This window comes from Salmo salar, chromosome 07, assembly GCF_965601325.2.
Source record: "Salmo salar chromosome 07, fSalSal1, whole genome shotgun sequence".
In the NCBI taxonomy this organism is placed as follows: Eukaryota; Metazoa; Chordata; class Actinopteri; order Salmoniformes; family Salmonidae; genus Salmo; species Salmo salar.
The window spans coordinates 66,710,001-66,729,057 of NC_138297.1; the positions used below are offsets into that span (position 1 = coordinate 66,710,001).

Genomic DNA, 19,057 nt, shown 5'->3' on the forward strand with positions numbered 1-19,057 from the left:
TACTCCAGTCATAAACCAGGCCAATGCTTTGACACCTAAACACTATCCCTCCCCAATAGAGGGAGACATTGCTGTTCACCATTACTCCAGTCATAAACCAGGCCTATGCTTTGACACCTAAACACTATCCCTCCCCAATAGAGGGAGACATTGCTGTTCACCATTACTCCAGTCATAAACCAGGCCTATGCTTTGCATTGTCCATACGACATAGACTGAATAGATTTAGTCAGAATAGCAGAATAGCATGACTGTGTGATTTTAGATGGATGTAACGCTACACAATACTCATCCCCCTCTCTCTCTCCTCTCTCTCTCTTCTCTCTCCTCCCTCTCTCTCCTCCCTCTCTCTCTCTCTCTCTCTCCCTCTCTCTCCTCTCCTCCCCCTCTCCTCTCTCTCCACCCCCTCTCTCCTCCCTCTCCCTCCCCTCCTCTCTCTCTCCTCCCCCTCTCTCTCTCTTCTCTCTCCTCCCCCTCTCTCTCCTCCCCCTCTCTCTCCTCTCTCTCCTCCTCTTTCTCTCACTGCCTCCTCTCTCTCCTCCCCCTCTCTCCTCTCTCTCCTCCCTCTCTCTCTCATCCCTCTCTCTCTCCTCCCTCTCTCTCTCTCCTCTCTCTCTCTCTCTCTCTCTCTCTCCTCTCTCTCCTCCTCTCTCTCTCACTGCCTCCTCTCTCTCCTCCCCCTCTCTCCTCTCTCTCCTCCCTCTCTCTCTCCTCCCTCTCTCTCTCTCCTCTCTCTCCTCCCCCTCTCTCCTCTCTCTCCTCCCTCTCTCTCTCATCCCTCTCTCTCTCCTCCCTCTCTCTCTCTCCTCTCTCTCTCTCTCTCTCTCTCTCTCCTCTCTCTCCTCCTCTCTCTCTCACTGCCTCCTCTCTCTCCTCCCCCTCTCTCCTCTCTCTCCTCCCTCTCTCTCTCCTCCCTCTCTCTCTCTCCTCTCTCTCCTCCCTCTCTCTCTCCTCCCTCTCTCTCTCTCCTCTCTCTCCTCCCCCTCTCTCCTCCTCTCTCTCACTGCCTCCTCTCTCTCCTCTCTCTCCACCCCTCTCGCTCGCTCCTCCTACAGCGAGCGGGTGGGTTGTTCGGCAACCACGTCAGCTACTACAACGACGGGCGCGACAGCGGGCGCAACACCTTCCCACAATCCTTCACCACGCAGCGCCCGCTCCACATCAGCCAGACGGGCAGCCCCGGCGAGGGCGAGTCCCCGTCCCACGAGAAGTTGATGGACTCTACCACCTTCACCCCGAGCTCCTACTCTTCCTCGGGCTCCAACGCTAACATCAACAATGCCAACAACACGGCGGTCCCCGGTGTGGTAGTGGGGGTTGGGGGTCCAGGGGGGGTCAGCCGTTTCCCTAGCCCCAGCATCAGTACTGTGGACGGGCAGAGCGGTCCCCCACTAACCCCGATACTACTGCCAAGGTCTGCATGGTGCTTCCCTCCCAAGAGGTGGGTGTCTCTCTGGTTTCTCTTGGTTCTGTAGAGAACGTTGGTGTTATTCTCTAGTCTGTCTTTTATCACTGACCTCTCTAGGCCACCTGTGGATCTGTTGCTAATTCTGATTGGTAGTCAACGGTAACTTCTTCTGTCTGTCTGTCTCTCTCTCTCCTTCTCTCTTCCTCTCCACACTGACTGACGCTGAGCACAGGATGTGTTTCTATGACTCCCTCATGCGGTATGTTGCTCTCTCAGGAGGAGAGAGAGAGAGAGTTGTAATGCCCAGGAGGCATCAGTATGGAAGGGTTCTGCCAACCCTGTTGTCCATACAGTCCATGGCTGGATCCTTGCTACAGTGAGCTAAAGATACTTAGGGACAGACAAGTGTCTGGACTTCAGTCAATATTGAACCTGTTTTTACTCTTCTGGTGTGATCTTGGTAGATTTTAACCAGAGGAGGAAGAGGGGATGTATATTGTACAGAACAGGGATGAGGTTATGCATCCTCTACAGTGTTTTTAGCTCATGTAGCTCTGGTTGGATCCACCCTGACAGGAGGGACATCACAGGAGGTTGGTGGCATCTTAATTGATGAGGACATGGCTCATGTTAATGACTGGAGCGGAATAGGTGGAATGGTATGAAATACGTCAAACACATGGTTTCCATGGTTTCCAGGTGTTTGATGCCATTCCATTGGCTCCGTTCCAGCCATTATTATGAGCTGTCCTCCTCTCAGCAGCCTCCTGTGGTGACATGTGAGTGGCTTACTTCCTCCTCAACACAGCCTAGTGATTCAACCTGGTTGGATCCTCCTAAAGCTTTCATTCAGCTGTGTAGAGTATAATACAACACGCGGCTGGACCACTGTCACTATCTCTCCCATGTGTTGATTCTCTGTTCATTCTGCTTCTCGCCGCCATCTTGCTTCTAACCACCGTGCTTCCTCCCCTCTCTCCCTGCTGCTGTTGGGGATAATCCTCCTGTCTTTCTATTGTTTCTTGTGAGCTGGTTAGTGAGAGGGGGTTTTGTTGTTGTTTTTCTCCTCTGCAGCTCGGACTCCACTGACAGCCGTCTGCCGTTCATCAGGCGAGAGGAGGCGTCGACGGACGAGACGTACGATGAGAGTTACGCGGACGAGAGAGAATACCACCGAAGCGACCAGAACATTCTCACCTCAGACATGTACTGTTTCTCTCCACCTCTCTCTCTTCTATCCTCCCCTCTCTTCTTCTCTGTTTCTCTCCACCTCTCTCTCTCTTCTATCCTCCCCTCTCTTCTTCTCTGTTTCTCTCCACCTCTCTCTCTCTTCTATCCTCCCCTCTCTTCTTCTCTGTTTCTCTCCACCTCTCTCTCTTCTATCCTCCCCTCTCTTCTTCTCTGTTTCTCTCCACCTCTCTCTCTCTTCTATCCTCCCCTCTCTTCTTCTCTGTTTCTCTCCACCTCTCTCTCTTCTATCCTCCCCTCTCTTCTTCTCTGTTTCTCTCCACCTCTCTCTCTTCTATCCTCCCCTTTCTGCTTCTCTGTTTCTCTCCACCTCTCTCTCTTCTATCCTCCCCTTTCTTCTTCTCTGCTTCTCTCCACCTCTCTCTCTTCTATCCTTCCCTCTCTTCTTCTCTGCTTCTCTCCACCTCTCTCTCTTCTATCCTCCCCTCTCTTCTTCTCTGTTTCTCTCCACCTCTCTCTCTTCTATCCTCCCCTTTCTTCTTCTCTGTTTCTCTCCACCTCTCTCTCTTCTATCCTCCCCTTTCTTCTTCTCTGTTTCTCTCTACCTCTCTCTCTTCTATCCTCCCCTTTCTTCTTCTCTGTTTCTCTCCACCTCTCTCTCTTCTATCCTCCCCTTTCTTCTTCTCTGTTTCTCTCCACCTCTCTCTCTTCTATCCTCCCCTTTCTGCTTCTCTGTTTCTCTCCACCTCTCTCTCTTCTATCCTCCCCTTTCTTCTTCTCTGCTTCTCTCCACCTCTCTCTCTTCTATCCTTCCCTCTCTTCTTCTCTGCTTCTCTCGCTCTCGATATTTCCCTCTGTCTTTTTTGCTGTGTTTTCTCACTGTCCCTCCCCCCCCCCCCCTCTCTCTCGCTCTCTCTCTTTCTCTTTCACCATGAAAAGATGTTCCTTTCATGGTCTCTGTATGCCCCACATTAACGTGTACGTGTGTGTACGTGTGTGTGTGTGTGTGTGTGTGTGTGTGTGTGTGTGTGTGTGTGTGTGTGTGTGTGTGTGTGTGTGTGTGTGTGTGTGTGTGTGTGTGTGTGTGTGTGTGTGTGTGTGTGTGTGTGTGTGACCTTGCGTCTGTGTGTTTTCAGGCTGGTGTATCAGGATGAGGAGAACAAGCAGCTGACTCCTATGGAGGAAGGAGAGGGTGGGGAGGACAGGAGACCCTGGCACTCTCCCAGACGAGCCTTCCTCTGTCCCACAGCTCTGGGTAAGACCTGCCTGTCTAAGACCACACTACTACAACGGCCCTTAGACCTCACTTCAACCCCCACTAACCTCAAATCCTCACCCAAACCAAACACCCCTATCCCATACCTAATCCCCAGAGTTAGACCTGTCTGCCTAAAGCACGGGGTAACAAAATACCCCTTACCCCTACTCTACTTAACTCCCCACTCAACCCCCCTCCCACACCTCCCTCCCACAGTCTGTTGACTTGAAATGGGAAAGTCCATTCTAGTAATTGTTATTCTATGCAGCCTCTCCCTCGCTGGTTACTTGTTAATTGGTTCATATGTCTGGTTACTTGTTAAATGGCTAATTGTTCTGGTTAATTATTAATTGGGTAATATTTCTGGTTAATTGATATCCTATGTACATGCAGTCTCTCAGTCCTTCTCTCCCCTTGGTTCAGGTCGGCGGTCGTCCTTCCATCTGGAGTGTCTGAGGAGACAGACGAGAGCAGACGTCTCCCAGAAGACAGCACTACCGCTGCACCTGGTACACCATCAGGTGAGTAGGGATGGTTTTACACACCTGATCATTTTACAGCTAGATCACTTTTACACACCTGATCATTTTACACCTAGATCACTTTTACACACCTGATCATTTTACACCTAGATCAGTTTTACACACCTGATCATTTTACACCTAGATCAGTTTTACACACCTGATCATTTTACAGCTAGATCAGTTTTACACACCTGATCATTTTACACCTAGATCAGTTTTACATACCTGATCATTTTACACCTAGATCAGTTTTACACACCTGATCATTTTACAGCTAGATCAGTTTTACACACCTGATCATTTTATACCTAGATCAGTTTTACACACCTGATCATTCTACAGCTAGATCAGTTTTACACACCTGATCATTTTACAGCTAGATCAGTTTTACACACCTGATCATTTTACAGCTAGATCAGTTTTACACACCTGATAATTTTACAGCTAGATCAGTTTTACACACCTGATCATTTTACACCTATATCAGTTTTACACACCTGATCATTTTACACCTAGATCAGTTTTACATACCTGATCATTTTACACCTAGATCAGTTTTACACACCTGATAATTTTACAGCTAGATCAGTTTTACACACCTGATCATTTTATACCTAGATCAGTTTTACACACCTGATCATTCTACAGCTAGATCAGTTTTACACACCTGATCATTTTACACCTAGATCAGTTTTACACACCTGATCATTTTACACCTAGATCAGTTTTACACACCTGCCATTTTACACCTAGATCAGTTTTACATACCTGATCATTTTACAGCTTGATCAGTTTTACACACCTGATCATTTTACAGCTAGATCAGTTTTACACACCTGATCATTTTACAGCTAGATCAGTTTTACACACCTGATCATTTTACAGCTAGATCAGTTTTACACACCTGATAATTTTACAGCTAGATCAGTTTTACACATATGCACCCACTATACAGTATATCATGATTTTATGCCTAATTATCTCTCCTTATTCTCTTTATTCATGTCACTAACACACACACACACACACACACACACACACACACACACACACACACACACACACACACACACACACACACACACACGTTTATTTTTCATATATGCATTCCTAAACATAACTCCTTCCCCCACCACCCACCCTCCCAGGCACTAGCAGTAGCAGGTTTGAGCCCCCTGCTTCGACGGAGCCACTCCCCGACCCTCTTCACGCAGCTCTGCTCTACGTCTCCTACCAGTCCCACAGGCCGGGGTAGCCAGGCCTCCTACCAGCGTGTGCCCACCCTCCGCCTCCAGGGCACGGGCCCTGGCACCGGCTCCTACGAGCTCAACTCCAGCCTGCCCTCGGTCAACTGTGGGCCGTGGTACAGCGACAGCAACGGGAACAGTCCCGCTATCAGCCCTGGGGTGGGTACGGCTAGCCAGCGGCCGCCGCGGCCGGTCTCCCTCACTGTGCCTAGCACGGTGCACAAGGACGCCACACCGTTGTCCCACGGTAGCGCCGGCAGCCTAGTGGAAGCGGTGAGTGAATGATGGATGTTTCATCTCTGCTCTCCATATCTCTCTCTCTCTCAACATGACATATTCTCCTCATATCTGACTTTTCTCTGGGCTGAAAAACGACCCAGAGGTCAAGTTAGTAGAAGTTCATACCTCACACAGCATCTCCCCTTACATCTCCTCTAGATCTTCAGCTCAAAGTCAATCTCCTCATGTAACTCTCTCTCTCTCTATACAGGTGTTGATATCAGAGGGCCTGGGCCATTTCGCTCAGGACCCGTCCTTCATCGAGGTGACCAAGCAGGAGCTGGCGGACGCGTGCGACATGACCATCGAGGAGATGGAGAACGCAGCCGACAACATCCTCAACGGCAACAGCCAGCCCAGTCCCAACGGCAACCTTTTACCCTACATGCACTGCAACAGGGACCATGCTGCTTCCCAGGAGCCAGGCCTCAGCGATGGGCCTGGGGCCGTTCGGGGGGCCACGGCCCCTGGGGAGATTGAGGAGCTACTAGGGGCCACTCACCTAGGGCAGCATGGGGATCCGGAGGATGAGGAGGGGTTGGAGGTGGTGGGAGGGGAGGAAGAGCACACCGGGGGTGTGGAGGTGGTGGTGGAGGTGGGGCAGAGGAACAGCGGCCTGTTGGAGGATGAGGACATGGAGTGTGTAACCAGTTTGTAGGGTTGGACCCTCACACACACAGCAGCAACAGTGGACCTCGGTCTGGACCCCCCTCTATCTCTCTCTCTCTCTGTCTGCTGGATGAGACCTGACGTTGGCGGTCCACGGCACGGACGATTACTTCTAAACATATTTATTTAGTTTTATGGAAGCCATTTTATTTGATTGATTTGTGTTTTCGTGTGTGTGTGTGTGTGTGTGTGTGTGTGTATGTGTGTGTGTGTGTGTGTATGTGTGTGTATGTGTGTGTTTGTGTGTGTGTGTGTGTGTGTGTGTGTGTGTGTGTGTGTGTGTGTGTGTGTGTGTGTGTGTGTGTGTGTGTGTGTGTGTGTGTGTGTGTGTGTGTGTGTGTGTTTCAAAAGTGCCTCACAGAGTAGGGAAGCCTAAATGAAAAGGAGAGCAGTCAGGAGAATAGAGGAGGAAGAACTGTATGTTTGTATTCCATGTGTTGTTTCTGTCTTCCCTTCGTTCTTCAAGTGCGTCGTTTTCAACGCTGTGGCCACCAGGCAGATGCATTCTGGGATAATAAATAACGGAGTTAGAGGTTAGAGTCAGAGGTTAGAGGTCGTGCTGTTGAGGTTCAAAGGTCTTCTTCCTATCCCTCCTCGCGCTGCATTGCCCTTCAGAGCTGGGCCACCTACTGTAAGACTGCTGCATTCTGCTGGCTACCAAACACAGGGAACCTTTGGAAGAGGGAACTGCCAGCAAGGGGGACGTGTTTAAGGGACGGACCCTCACCCAGGATTTCTATATTAACATTAAACATAGACACTGGACTGTACGGAGGAGCCAACGACAGGGAGCGACACAGAGAGACACCAACATCCAGGATCTGAAGGAGGAGCCAACGACAGGGAGCGACACAGAGAGACACCAACATCCAGGATCTGAAGGAGGAGCCAACGACAGGGAGCGACACAGAGAGACACCAACATCCAGGATCTGAAGGAGGAGCCAACGACAGGGAGCGACACAGAGAGACACCAACATCCAGGATCTGAAGGAGGAGCCAACGACAGGGAGCGACACAGAGAGACACCAACATCCAGGATCTGAAGGAGGAGCCAACGACAGGGAGCGACACAGAGAGACACCAACATCCAGGATGTGTTTATCTTTATCATGCTCAGCTGTCGTACTGTCCACCAACAGCCTACGCCCTCCTCCTCTCCTCCATCCCTCTTTCCTCCCTCCACCACTCGCACACCTCCCTCTCTGTCATAATGCCGCCACTTCCTCATCACATGCAGCCGTCCTAAACAGGGACAGCGCCACCTAGCTGCCATGGTTACCTCAACCTCCCATCCTCCGTCCGTCCGCCCTCTCTCTCTCTCTCTCTCTCTCTCTCTCTCTCTCTCTCTCTCTCTCTCTCTCTCTCTCTCTCTCTCTCTCAGTTCAGTTATTAAATCTGCATTGTTTTGGTTGTAGTCGTTTATCAGTTATAGTTTTAAACTCCTCAGTGGTCCGTTCATCCTGCTATCCTCGCTGTAGGATGTTTTGGGGGATGAGTGTAGGAAAGGAGGAGAAACTGGGCAGGGCTGAGGTAAGATATGGCCTTTCTTGTCTGTGACAATACAGTGGCTAGGTGTTGGTGCCAAGTTGCTATAATCACCACAACACACAGATCAGAATCCAATCCACTTCATGTATTTTACACACACACACAAACAGTATTGTGCAAAACTGGCCAGACTTGATTTCTTCATTTGTTATTTTTCATGATGTTATTTATCCTTATTTTTGCCCAAATCGGGGTGCTGGCCCTAACTGTGGATTTTGCTTGATTTATTTTTTAGGAGATTTTAGGAAGTTAAGAAGTATTGAAACCTGTGTGTGTGGGGTGCAGCGGCAGGACGTAGTAAAATGTGTACCTATTAGTATGCATCTTTTAAACACATTGTATTTATTTATTTATTTATTTTGTCCCTGAGGTGAAAGCTGTATTTGGAGGTGAGGGGGTGAAATATGTATCGCTGTTTCTTAAAAGCAACACTATACCTAAACGGTTAAATTAAGGTAGCATTAACTAAGTATGGTGTCATGTTTCACTTGTATCTATCACCCTACCACCTGAACAGAAAACCATTTGACAGGCATGCTTCCAAAGCTGTGTTTTTACTCCTATCGCTGCTTTAATTATTTCATGGTTGTTTGTTGTTCTGAATATTGAACTACTGAGGTTTTCATCAGATCTCATCAAGGAGCCTATCAGAGGGCAGGACGGGATAGACCAATCAGAGAACAGAACAGGATAAGCCAATCAGACAGGGGATCTGTGACCTTCGACACCTGAGCTGTGACATGATGATTACTATATTTCACCCTGTTAGGCACTCCCATAGATATGTAGTAGAGAGCTCATCTCTATGTTAAAACTGGCCAAATGTGCCCTCTATCCAACTCTATGGGCCTGCCAGGCCTAATGAGATGCATCTGAACAAGCTCTGTGCTCCTGTCCATTACATCATCGCCGACAGACGGAATAAATGACCCTAACTCACAGACTGCAGCCAGACGGTACTCGTAGACAAAGAGACAAAGATAATATTCGGTGCGTAAAGAAGGAATGCCACGTAATAGCAGGACATTGGCGTTAGGATCCTTTTTCCAGTAAACACTTTACAGGGAGACATACATGATTAGTGGGATTGTGATTGTACCTCTCCTGTTGGATGTCTCTGCCTTGTGGAGCGACTGACCGTAAGCATGACTCAGACTGACTCGTGTATTATTATCAACCTAATTATGCAAATATGATGTTCAAAGTGTTCACCGTATCAATGATATTGTAGTGTGATAAATCTGTCCTGATGATACAGTATGAATCTCTGTGGTACAGTAAGGACTGGCTAGGATGTCACTACGTTGTCTGTACAGTGCACACGTGTCAAGCTTAAAACATTTATAAAATATAGATTTTCAATGCTTTTTCCGCCGTCCAAAATCCTTTTTTTTATCATGGGTCTGAACATCAAGGTTGAGGAGGTCTTTGGGCTTTCAGTCTTGCAGGACAGATTGTAATGTTGATGACGGTCTTTCCCATTCCCTATATATCCCAGAGTTGTTGTTAGTTACAGTAATCCAAATCTACCATTCTACCACTTTACATCCTACCACTTTACCATCCTACCACGTTACTATCCTACCAAGTTACCATCCTACCACTTTACCATCTTACCATTTTACCATCCTACCACGTTACCATCCTACCAAGTTCCCATCCTACCACATTACCATCCTACCACTTTACCATCCTACCACGTTACCATCCTACCAAGTTACCATCCTACCACATTACCATCCTACCACTTTACCATCCTACCACGTTACCATCCTACCACTTTACCATCGTACCACGTTACCATCCTACCACGTTACCATCCTACCAAGTTACCATCCTACCACTTTACCATCTTACCACTTTACCATCCTACCACGTTACCATCCTACCAAGTTACCATCCTACCACTTTACCATCGTACCACGTTACCATCCTACCACTTTACCATCTTACCACTTTACCATCCTACCACGTTACCATCCTACCAAGTTACCATCCTACCACATTACCATCCTACCACTTTACCATCCTACCACGTTACCATCCTACCAAGTTACCATCCTACCACATTACCATCCTACCACTTTACCATCCTACCACGTTACCATCCTACCACTTTACCATCGTACCACGTTACCATCCTACCACGTTACCATCCTACCAAGTTACCATCCTACCACTTTACCATCTTACCACTTTACCATCCTACCACGTTACCATCCTACCAAGTTACCATCCTACCACATTACCATCCTACCACTTTACCATCCTACCACGTTACCATCCTACCAAGTTACCATCCTACCACATTACCATCCTACCACTTTACCATCCTACCACGTTACCATCCTACCACTTTACCATCGTACCACGTTACCATCCTACCACGTTACCATCCTACCAAGTTACCATCCTACCACTTTACCATCTTACCACTTTACCATCCTACCACGTTACCATCCTACCAAGTTACCATCCTACCACTTTACCATCGTACCACGTTACCATCCTACCACTTTACCATCTTACCACTTTACCATCCTACCACGTTACCATCCTACCAAGTTACCATCCTACCACGTTACCATCCTACCACTTTACATCCTACCACTTTACCATCCTACCACGTTACTATCCTACCACTTTACCATCCTACCACGTTACCATCCTACCACTTTACCATCTTACCACTTTACCATCGTACCACGTTACCATCCTACCAATTTACCATCTTACCACTTTACCATCGTACCACGTTACCATCCTACCACTTTACCATCTTACCACTTTACCATCCTACCACGTTACCATCCTACCAAGTTACCATCCTACCACGTTACCATCCTGCCACTTTACCATCTTACCACTTTACCATCCTACCACGTTACCATCCTACCAAGTTACCATCCTACCACTTTACCATCCTACCACGTTACCATCCTACCACTTTACTATCCTACCACTTTACCATCTTACCACTTTACCATCCTACCAAGTTACCATCCTACCACGTTACCATTCTACCACTTTATCATCCTACCATGTTACCATCCTACCACTTTACCATCCATGTTGTATAGCTAGCTGCAGGGTAACTAAGCTCCTCTCTGAAGGCTCACACTTATAGCCATATAGCCTGATGAATGTTTACTTGAAACGATGACACTCCACTCCAAAATAATGCAAAGCTTGTGAACGTTTAAGTAGAGACTTCCACTCACCCACCCCTTCCCCCACCATCCTATTTCTACAGTATAGATTATTTTGGTTTCTATATATCCCCAACAAACTGTGCCATACATATATTCATATACATACAGTACTTCAAGAGTACTTCAAGGGTACTTCATAGTATTTTTGAATTGGGAGGCCTGAGACCCATTGTTTGTGGCTGTGAGTTTGTGAGAGAATGCCAGAGGCTGGTACAATCCCTGTGAGGAGTTGGTACATCAGTCATGACGTCTATGTTGTTTGTTGGACGCTAACACAGTATGTTGGTATAGTAAGGAGTGAGTGGGTGCGTGCTTGCATTCCACAAGATATGCAAAAACAATGCACTAACTTAAACAAGAAGATTCATATTATTAATTATAAAACATTTTTAAAAATACAGTTGTACAAAAGAAGTGATAAAGAGAACAAATTGTATTATAGATATAATATATTTATGTTTTTTTTGTTTTGTTGGGTTACAGCGTTATTTTAAATTGAGGAAGAAACCTGTTATACTTGAAATCAGGTTCATTTCAGTATATAATAAGATGTATTTAATTCTTGATTTCCATCTATTTTCTCTTTTTATTAGTTGTCATAAACGTTCATGAATTGAAAAACTACTAGATGTACATTATTGCATGAGATTTCAGTTCAGCATTTCAGTGTGCCAAGTTTTGAAATGTGTTGATTTTTTAACAGGCAAAGTTCCGTATTATAACTACAAAGAAAAGGGTTGCTATTTTCAATATATTTGTTTTGTAAATATCAACTTAGGGTCAATACATATTGCAGCTACTGTGTTGGACAGACCGACAGGAGAGGACATGCTTTGTTAAAAACTGATTTTGCATATCTTGTGTTTATCCAAGTGGTGAAAAGTGGCTGTACTTTATCTGAAGCAGGGCATAACACTCTTTCTTACTGTCTTATTCTGTTGATAACTGAGCAACCATTTCATGTCACAGATTACTGTATGTATGATGAAAAGAAGGTTTTGACGACTATACCAAATAGGAACTATCCTTTATCCCCAGCCCTTAACTCTGACCCCAACCTCATTTCAGAGGACATTTTTTAGGGGGGGACAAGGTGACTGTGTTCATCCTTTATCTGATGGTGAGGGTAAATAGTTGCTATAAGACAGAGGGGAAAAGAGCTGTTGAATATAAGACCGGTTGCCTGTCTGACATCATCATTGCGTTATTGTTTTTACATGCATGATGTGAAATAGTTTTACATGTGGTCTCTTTGAGAGCGTATTCCCCACAAGATAAACCCAGTAGACAAATTTGATTTTATCACATTGACAATCCATCTGACGAATAAGGATATTTATTGAAGGTATACATAGTTTTGGAAGAGAGTTTATTAACAGGAGGAAACATCAAAGTATTATTGTATAACGTGCATGGACTTGTCCAAAAGGCATAGCACTGGTCATGATGGAATGACACATCATTTCACTGGTCCACGATTGTATATTTTTTTATAAACTATATATTATCATAGCTTCGTTTATAAATACCATATATTACTCCTCTGAATGTCAGGGTATAAAGGAAAGATTGATATTTGAGAATGTATTGAGTGAAATGTCCAGGTGGTGTTGCAACAGAACTATATGACGTCGTTGTTGAACTGCACGTCCTCCTTAGCCGACTTTGACCCCTTGTTTGTATTTTGATTGAACAAAGGGTAAGGTACGTTTACTCCTACAACAATGTCATATCATTTTCGGGGACTTTTATTGATAAAGGGACAATGATGAGACAATGGATTGTATTTTAGCATTAAAAGGGCTTTCTGAAGGAGGCTTAGGCTATAGGCCCTGGTCAAATGTAGTGTACTATATAGGGAATAGGGCTCTGGTCAAATGTAGTGCACTATATAGGGAATAGGGCTCTGGTCAAATGTAGTGTACTATATAGGCAATAGGGCTCTGGTCAAATGTAGTGCACTATATAGGGAATAGGGCTCTGGTAAAATGTAGTGTACTATATAGTATATAGGGAATATGGTGCCATTTAGGACATAAGTATATGTAATAATTTCCATATAAAGGTCTGAGGTTAGGCCAATGTACATAATCTACCTACAGTATCTCTTCCAAAGCCTTTGTGTTGCTGTATTTGCACCCCTGCTTCAGTCAGTGCTGTCATCGAGTGTGTTTGGTTTAGAGTCCCCTCTAAACATTTAGCTACGTCGTCCTGTTTTTAGATTGTGTCCTGTGAATTTCCCCATGTTCATTCAGGGTGCTGTGTGCTAAACTCTTGTGCTGCAGTGTTTGTGTGGCACCGCTACGCGTCTCGGATGATAGTGCAATTGTTGAAAGCCATGGATGTCTTGTCAGGCCGGCTGAGATGTCTTCGCTGTTGTCTCTGTAGCGTTGTGGCTGTGGCATGCTGGGGAAGTTGTTGACAGAAAAGGTACTGCTACTCATAGAAACATAGGTGATTATATGAAAGTTGAGGCTTTTAATTATCAATTAATTATCAAGGTGGATGAGGTGCAATTTGTAGCACTGGAAAGACCTCCTCTTGTTGACTAGTTATATAGGCTTATATTAACAAATAGCTATACATACAATACAATGATATTTATAGACATTTCACCAAAAAATCTAATTTGCCAAAAAATATTCTCAGTTTCCCTCAGTGATGTTGAAAGATCATAAATATGGAGCTCATTTTGTTCTCTTTTAGAGAACCTTTAGGATCAGTCAGTCAGTCACTTTGTCTGAAGGAAAAGTGTTAAGGACTTTCTGAAGAACATGTTCGGACACTGACAAGTGGTTAACCAGCTGTGGACTGCTAACTATGCTGGATGTGGACCGCCAGTGGGCCACTACATGATTACTAGCTGGGGGGGACAGTATCTGGGTGACACTGGCCAAAGACATTGATAGTTCACCATGGACTGCTGTTCAGGTCAGTTTGTCACATATCCTCGACTGAGGGATGACCATAGAGACGTACTAGAGAGCTCATCTATCTAAACAGGCTTGTCACATATCCTCGACTGAGGGATGACCATAGAGATGTACTAGAGAGCTCATCTATCTAAACAGGCTTGTCACGTATCCTCGACTGAGAGATGACCATAGAGATGTACTAGAGAGCTCATCTATCTAAACAGTCTTGTCACGTATCCTCGACTGAGAGATGACCATAGAGATGTACTAGAGAGCTCATCTATCTAAACAGGCTTGTCACATATCCTTGACTGAGAGATGACCATAGAGACGTACTAGAGAGCTCATCTCCTAATCTAAACAGGCTTGGTTGAAATGGCTGATCCTCTTGTTGTGATGTTAACAGTAACCAGCTGTATTTGTCACAGTTTTCACAGATTCCTTTATTAAGATGTGACTCTGTACCACAGTACTACAGATTCCTTTATTAAGATGTGACTCTGTACCACAGTACTACAGATTCCTTTATTAAGATGTGACTCTGTACCACAGTACTACAGATTCCTTTATTAAGATGTGACTCTGTACCACAGTACTACAGATTCCTTTATTAAGATGTGACTCTGTACCACAGTATTACAGATTCCTTTATTAAGATGTGACTCTGTACCACAGTACTACAGATTCCTTTATTAAGATGTGACTCTGTACCACAGTATTACAGATGGATCTTATATTTTCTTGTAAATTAATTGTTGTTGATCATTTTGATCGAGACATAAATATTTTAAGAACTATTTTAAATATAGACTTTATTTTCCTTTTCTAGGTAAAGTCAAGCTCTAGTTAGTGTTTACTAATTAAACAACCTCTCTCTTCCCTTTTTCAGTTTTGTTGTACAACCATTATACATTATGTAATGGGGGAAGAAAACACAAAAATGTTTCTGAATTAAAAACACTATTTTATATATCCTGAATGAAACATATATCTAGAGTAATTCATTATATTGGGGATAGCATATGTTATAGGAAGCTAACTGGAGTAACGAGTTAGGCTGAATTGAAACCTTTAAGATGATACAGGAAGCTCCAGTATAGAAACACCTCATACTGCTGAGACAACTCACAATGTATGGGCTGTGGTTATCAGAGAGGAAACTAACTGTCTTGTTGAGGATTTACGTTTGAACAAAATGCTTCCCCACGATTTAAAGATGTAAGGTTTCCCCAATCCCACATCATGCTAGCAAGCCAAGCCTTTATTACAAACATGTTGTGTGTGTCATTTGCTGCTTGTGCATCCATCCATCCATCCATCCATCCATGTGGCATGGGTAGAAGACCGGGACAGGTCAAAGGGCATGCTCTAGTAGTGGAATGGAAGTATGCTGTTTTGACCTCTCACTTTTGACTCTTGACCTCCACTTTGACTGACAGCATCCACTTTGAGCTGCATAGGTTATAACTTCCATATGAACCTTGATAGACATGACTTAACTGACCCAGAACAACCCTACAAAAGGTTGACGTCAACAAACACCTCCCCAGAGTAGCAAAATCAGGAGCACCTTTCTTTTAAAGTCCTCTTCTTAAAAGACTGTTAGTATATTAATACTCATTATTGTAATCATCAATATTATGCAGACATGTTGGAGACAACATTTCTAGAGGAGATCACTATGTTGCACATAAACCACTATCTAGTTTGACAATGACTGCTCTTACACAATAAAAGGCGCTATCTAGAACCTTAAAGGGTTCTTCGGCTGTCTCCATAGGAGAACCCTTTTGGGTTCCATGTAGAACCCTTTCTATGGAGGGTTCTAAATGGAACCAAAAGGAGTTCTCCTATGGGGACAGCCGAAGAACCCCTTGTGGAACCATTTTTTCTAAGAATATACACAGAGGCGTTGAGAGGAAAGAGCTAAGAAGTTATGTCTCCATTTAAAAGAGAGCATGAATATGACTGTCTGAAATAGCACCCATTCCCTTTATAGTGCACTACTTTTGACCACTGAAGGCCACTGGTCTAAAGTAGTGCCCTATTTGAGAAGCAGACTATGGCTCGTTTTCAAGAGGCCTTACTGTCCAGTTAGTAAGTGTCAGTTGGTTGAATCATGAATGTTTCTCTCCCTCTGTTTCTTCCAGGTAGGTTAAGATAAATATTGCACCGTTATACTGTAGCATTCCACAGTACGGTTCCAGATTCCACATGGAGCAAACACAGTATTTTGATATAAAAGATTCAGACAAACATATTATATGATCACTTTATTGAGGTTTGATTGTTGTTCGTCTTTTCCAACATAAGTTGATTTTCTGGTTTGATTTGACCTTCCTAAAGCCACGTGGGAGAGAGATTATTGTTTACCTAGTATGGATAACAGAACACCGAGGACCAGTAGTTGACTATTGGTGATGAAGAGGGGTTTGTGTGACTATCAAAGTCATAAATAGTTAGGGGTTGGTTAATGTTGAGTTAAAGACGTTGTTTTATTGGTCCGCGTCTCACTTTGGTAAGGCAGTAGTAGAACGTTGTACCCATCAGGTTTAACCAAGTCTGTAATACATTTAAATACTTCAGTAATACCCCAAATCATGATTTAGTCAATCATGCACAGAATCAGAAGACTGACTGGTGGAAGTATAGACCACTTTTTGGCAAAGTCGTCTGTCTTTATCGCGTTTATATGTGAAAGAACCATTCCCAAAAAACAACAAAAGTATTTTTTTGTGATATTAGTAGTGGCACTACTGTTAAATGTAGTATTTTAAGAAGAACAGCACTATTTATGGTCATTAAAATGAACTAGAATGTGTATTGTGCATTATGGTAGCTTTGGAGGCAGCCATCTTGTTTTGTATCAATTTCCTCATGCTCAGAGACAGTCACTCACTTCATGTGAGGGGTTCGACTAGTTTTTGGGGAGTTGTTGAGTGGATTTGCCCAAATCCAAACCCCCTTTTCTCCTTTGAATGACAAGTCTGCATGGTCTCACCAGACATTTCCACCCATTCCCTCTATTCTTATTTTCTATAAAAAGATAGACAATTCTATTACTTTATTTTTCATTTCTTGTTTCATTCTTTCATTTAAACCAATTTTTAAAGAGAAAGAATACAATAAATAAAAATCTGAATATTCAATCACTTTTTCTACTTCTATTTTCAAAATAACTGAAAAAACAAAATAAAAAGTTGATTTGTATATAAGTGATGTACAGTTTGTATCTGTTAATGTCAGTCTGTCTTTGGTGACAGAGTCTGTCTTGCTTATAACGCACGCTACGAGTAAATAAAACATGAAAAATATATTTAGACTGTACGGTCCTTGAAAGCAAGTTTTAAATTAATCTGATGTATATTCCTGTAACATTGCATTTTTATCTGAGGAATTATGTTATTAAAAAATTGCTAATAAATTGCATTTCCTACAGCTCCTTTTTGGATTCTCTATCTATTCTAGAGGTTTGGGAGGCATCACAAAGCAGAAGCGTAAATCCAATACTTTGTATAAGTATAGCCAACATTTTAAAGCACCTATTTTTTGAATGGTTCCCCCAAAAAGTGTATTCCACCTGTGGTTACGATGATCTTTCTGTTGTCAGTGGGAGAATTTAGAACACTGCATCCCTGTTCCAGTGATTCTGTTCCATTCTGGAATTTCCAGGAGAGGATGACAACATATCCTGTAGATAAACTCAGCTCTGCCGATGCCACGGTCTGAAATGGCACTGGGAATGACTGACCTGCTGCCAGGTAAAACACACACATACATGTAGTCACTGTTGTGTTAGTAGGACATAAAGCCCTTGGCCACTGGGTGCAACAGTTACAGGCTCCAAAACTGGCCCCACATTGTACAATCAGTTAAAAGACCTTTATATAAGCCTTGAACACAAACATTTTCCTTGAGGTACAGTATTAATCCAGAGCTCCAGCTTGGGGCTATGCAGGCACTGGGGACTCTGTGGCTCTGGGGTTAAACCATTGCCCTGAAACCCAGAGGTTCAAAGTTTAAATCTTAGCTCTTGTACTTTTGCATACAACTCTACATCTCTCAATGTCAAATATACAACGAGAAGCACTCAAAAGTGTTAGTCTGTGGCTCTGGGGTTGAACTCCTGCCTTGCACCACAGATGATGTGTTCAAACCTTAACTCTTACACTTCAGTGTGGATTTCTGCAACTCTCAATGTCAAAAACACAATGAAAAGAGATCTGAGTGTGAAGGGAGCAGAGTGTGAAGGGGGCAGAGTGTGAAGGGAGCAGAGTGTGAAGGGAGCAGAGTGTGAAGGGGCAGAGTGTGAAGGGGCAGAGTGTGAAGGGGGCAGAGTGTGAAGGGGGCAGAGTGTGAAGGGGGCAGAGTGTGAAGAGGTCTGAGTGAGAAGAGGTCTGAGTGTGAAGGGGTCTGAGTGTGAAGGGGTCTGAGTGTGAAGGGGTCTGTGTGTGAAGGGGTCTGTGTGTGAAGGGGTCTGAGTGTGAAGGGGTCTGAGTGTGAAGGGGTCTGAGTGTGAAGGGGTCTGAGGGTGAAGGGGTCTGAGGGTGAAGGGGTCTGAGGGTGAAGGGGTCTGAGGGTGAAGGGGTCTGAGGGTGAAGGGGGCAGAGTGAGAAGCGGTCTGAGTGAGAAGCGGTCTGAGTGAGAAGCGGTCTGAGTGAGAAGGGGTCTGAGTGTGAAGGGGTCTGAGTGTGAAGGGGTCTGAGTGTGAAGGGGTCTGAGTGTGAAGCGGTCTGAGTGAGAAGCGGTCTGAGTGAGAAGCGGTCTGAGTGTGAAGGGGTCTGAGTGAGAAGGGGTCTGAGTGTGA

General features: G+C 44.6%; 1 protein-coding gene across 2 annotated transcripts in view; it reads left to right on the plus strand.

The window, feature by feature from the left end:
• Window positions 1-17,688, plus strand: part of cacna1c (calcium voltage-gated channel subunit alpha1 C) — a 587,915-nt gene extending 570,227 nt beyond the window's left edge. For both annotated transcript variants that reach the window (XM_082977959.1, XM_082977960.1), the window contains 6 exons: window positions 1,056-1,441; window positions 2,483-2,614; window positions 3,733-3,851; window positions 4,278-4,375; window positions 5,527-5,898; window positions 6,116-17,688. In XM_082977959.1, coding sequence (XP_082834085.1) covers window positions 1,056-1,441; window positions 2,483-2,614; window positions 3,733-3,851; window positions 4,278-4,375; window positions 5,527-5,898; window positions 6,116-6,562 — 1,554 coding nt within the window. In that variant the 3' untranslated portion in view covers window positions 6,563-17,688. The remainder of the gene's footprint in view (window positions 1-1,055; window positions 1,442-2,482; window positions 2,615-3,732; window positions 3,852-4,277; window positions 4,376-5,526; window positions 5,899-6,115) is intronic.
• Window positions 17,689-19,057: the final 1,369 nt, after the last annotated feature.